Here is a 3,857-nt window from a genome sequence, read left to right as displayed (position 1 = left end):
TTCTCGATTACTAATCGGGGAAAGGAGTCGTTGGAGATGCTCCTACTAGCATTCAGCATAGAAATTTCATGCCGGTGGAAATTGCAAGGTGCATGAATCTTAATTAACGGAAAATCTTTTTTTATTGTTATTAGGTGTTATTAACTGATGAAAATCTGGTACAGTATATGTATGGAGTATACCTCAAGCCTGGCGTTTACTGACTCCTCCCCGAGACTCAGACCCACCCAACACGGCCAGGCCCAGCTCCTCCGCCGGAACCAACCCTAACCGCCGCGGCGCAATGGCCGCCTCCGGCAAGCGTTCCTTGGCCGCCGTCGTTCTCTCGGCGATCGCCTCCTGCGCGGCCGCGCAGACGCCAGGAGGCCCGGGATCGCACAACAACTCGATGAGCCTCTCCGACGTCATGGCCATCTTGTTCTTCATGGCCTTCTTCTTCCCCGTCTTCGTCGTCCTCCTCGCGTTCGCCTGCCTCCGCCTGTTCCGTCCGCCGGACGAGCCCCCGGCCGGCGACGACTCGTCGTCGGACCGGTCGCTCCACAAGGAGGGCCTGAACGCCGCGGAGATCGCGGCGCTGCCGCTGGTGTCGTATCGCGACGTCAGGCAGCACCGGATCGGCGCCAGCGGGATCGACTCGCTGGAGTGCGCGGTCTGCCTCCTCGAGTTCGGCGACGACGACAGCCTCCGCCTCCTGCCGGCGTGCCCGCACGCGTTCCACCCGGAGTGCATCGGCCTCTGGCTCGCGAAGCACGTCACGTGCCCGCTCTGCCGCGCCAGCGTCCTCGACCCGCCGGTCCTTGACCCCGAGGAGCTGCTGCAGCCTCCGTCGCCAGAGGAGGAAACGCCGGTGCCGCACGATTCGCCGCGCCGGCTCGCGGATCACGATACGGTGGTGGTGCTAATCGAGGACCCCGGCCGCGACGAGGAGGAGGATGAGAGGACAAGGATCCTTGCGAGGAGGATGCGGTGCGAGGCCGCCGGGCGTCCGGCGCTGCCGCGGTCGAACTCGACGGGGCACGAGCGCGCCGGCGGGACGGAGCACTTCGCGCTGCGGCTGCCGGAGCACGTCCGGCTCGAGATCCTGATGTCGCACAGGCTGAGGCACGTGACGAGCGCGGTCGCGTCCGTGCGCGTTAGGGAAGGGAGCGCCCATGACCCAAGCGCCGGCGGGAATTCGGTGCGGAGCGCCGTGGCGAGGCTGCTCTCGCTTTTCGCGCCCGGGGACGGGCGGAAGGGAGACGACGAGGAGAAGTCCGGGGGGTCGTCTCGCCGGCGGCGCGATGACTCTGCGCGGGGAGCAGGAGAAGACAAGCTGAGAAACGATTGATGAATCGGGAGAAAAAGGAGAGCGGAACCTTGACTACTGGAGGGATTGGCTTCAGTGATTAGCTAGTTGTGTGTTGGTTTGGCTTGAGTTGTGATCAGGACTGTATCAATTTTGAACAACGAAAATGTTAGGGAATGACTAGATGCAAGTTGCCTGAAAAACGAATTTGGATCAATTTGATTTCGTTTGAGCCGTTGGATGGAAAATACCCGGTATTGCTTCTTCAACCTTGAGACATCCTTCTTCTTCCCCCAATCGCCAAACGTGCCACCGGCTGAACCGCCGACCGCTACCGTCCGCGGCTGGCGCAGTGGCGGAGCCAGGATTTTCAACATGGATATGCGGAGTAAAAAAAAAGTTGCACAACAATGTAAGAAAAAAAATCATAATAATAACAGTGAAACTATGAATTATTCTTTGTAGCAACTGTGTCTCCAATAATTCATTTACATTGCAACACTAAGGAGAATCATAATAGAACTCTATGATTACCCTTTTCGAAGCGAGAAATGATGGTGTTTTTCTTTACTCGCATGAAGAATTTACGCTCAAGGAAACTAACCAAGCAATCATTTAAATATTGTTCCTCCATGGTGGAAAATCTTCCAATTTTGAATGTTTATAATTCAGATATTTAGATGCATAAAATTCATCTTGATATCCTTGCACTTCTTCGCAAGTTTTACAGCGAGCCAGTGCAAAGTGCAAACCACGCTCAAAAATGCCCGCTGTAGTAAAAATGCATCAATATTCACCTTAATAATACCTCCATCAGGAGCTTCCAGCAAGGATTAGCTTTAGAAATTTTGTCCTATTTATCGAAGGAACTACAAAAATATGTGCCCACAACGATTTATTTCCCTTTTCCCTTTGAGATCATCCTTTTGTTGTTCCCCATAAATCATCTTCACAAAGTTAACCATGAACTCAACCCAGCTTTGAATTGAACATTTATCATTGCCCATGGATGATGCAATTTCGAAGGTGCCAGACTCTCCTCAATGTCCCCTCTACTCTCCTCCGGAGATGCGCCCGTGCGTGCCCGGGGGGGGGGGGGGGGGGCTAGCCACGCTCCGTTCGACCCCGCCTCCCTCCCTTCCTCCCCGCCGCCACCGGCGAGCGCTGTCGGGCAAAGCCCGGTGGGTGCAGCGGCGGCGAGGCCCTTCTTCCCTCTCTGCTCGTGGGGCGCCAATGCGGGGCGGCTTCCTCGAGAGGCGGTGCTGGGCAGTCGCGGGGCTCAGCAACGCGGCGACGGTCTCGCGGGGCGGCTGGGTGGCCAGTTGGTGGCGGTGTGTCGGCGTCCATTGTCTCGGGAGGTGGTGCACGGACGGGCCCCTGCTGGATCCAGCCGGATCTGGAGATGGGGGTTAGACGGCAGCGCGTGGCAGCGATGGTGCGTGCCCGACGACTCCGTCGCTTGGAGCTCGCCGGGTGACGTGAGTAGGGCAGCGGCCGGGCGTGGCCGTTGCTCCGACGTGGGCGGTGGCGCGGGGAGGTCCGACGCATGGTGCTGGCCTCCCGGTGTCATGGCGGCTTCACGATGGCTCGGCGGATCTGGCTGCAGCGGCGGCCGGCTTCTCCGGCGTCGGCTTGTCTACGATCGGACTGGTTCGAACTTTGCCCCATCTCCTCGTCATCCGGGCACTACTTCCATCGAAAGGCTAGCCCTCTCCCATCGGCGGTCTCCATCGCTCGTCTCACGCCCGATGCAGCAGGATAGAGCTCGTCTCATGCATCGTGTGTTGGAGATATGCCCTAGAGGCAATCATGTATGATGATATTTCCTGTGTGTTTATGAATAAAGATAGTCGTTGGACATTATCAATGATGTGTATCAGCAAGTACGTGACTTGTTTGTGAGACTATGCATTATATGATGACTGTCCTAAAAGGTCCCTAGTCAAAAGGGCTGTGTGGACACGCAGCCGACTAGACTAGCACATGACACGGTCGATGGCTTGGTCTCACTAGACATGGAGCATTGGATGCTAACCAGATAATATGGACTTGGAAAGGTCTGGTCGGATTCGACGTAGTCGGATCCGAGTCGAGATAAGGTCCGAGTCGGATAGACCCAACTATGAGACGCATCGATATGTCATCTGTGAGTCTCTAGTACAACATACGTTCTATGTCCTAAGATCTGAGCTGGCGCATGTGCTCGGGATGGTGACAGACCTGCTTTGGGCCGACCAAACGCTACTCCGTAACTGGGTAGTTACAAAGGTAGGTTTCAGGCTTGTCCAGACCCATACTGCGAGACATGGTCGAGCAAGATGGGATTTTCCACTCCGATTAGGAGAGATATACTCTGGGCCCCTCGTGTGTTCCGACCAGGATAAGCATGGCCATGCGACAAGGATTATGAGATAATCCAGATAGTGGTCAGCATCACTAGAACGAGAAAGAGGTCAGGCTAGCACAAGGGTGACAATCTCGCCTTGAGCCCGACAACATATATCGTGTGGCAAAGGGAACAGAAGTGTGACAAGTTGTACAGGTTCGCCTAAGCAGCTTCATAGTCTGCTTG

The 3,857-nt window shown here is 56.0% G+C and overlaps 1 protein-coding gene across 1 annotated transcript; it reads left to right on the top strand.

Annotated features, from left to right (window-relative positions):
- Positions 1–207: 207 nt before the first annotated feature.
- Positions 208–1,354, top strand: LOC123066386 (E3 ubiquitin-protein ligase ATL31). Its single transcript, XM_044489472.1, has one exon. The coding sequence runs from the start codon at positions 284–286 to the stop codon at positions 1,325–1,327; it is 1,044 nt and encodes a 347-aa protein (XP_044345407.1). The 5' UTR covers positions 208–283; the 3' UTR covers positions 1,328–1,354.
- Positions 1,355–3,857: the final 2,503 nt, after the last annotated feature.

The sequence above is a fragment of the Triticum aestivum genome, chromosome 3B, assembly GCF_018294505.1.
Source record: "Triticum aestivum cultivar Chinese Spring chromosome 3B, IWGSC CS RefSeq v2.1, whole genome shotgun sequence".
NCBI lineage: Eukaryota > Viridiplantae > Streptophyta > Magnoliopsida > Poales > Poaceae > Triticum > Triticum aestivum.
Note: the sequence above shows the minus strand (reverse complement) of the source record. Positions and strands in the feature narration are given on the sequence as shown.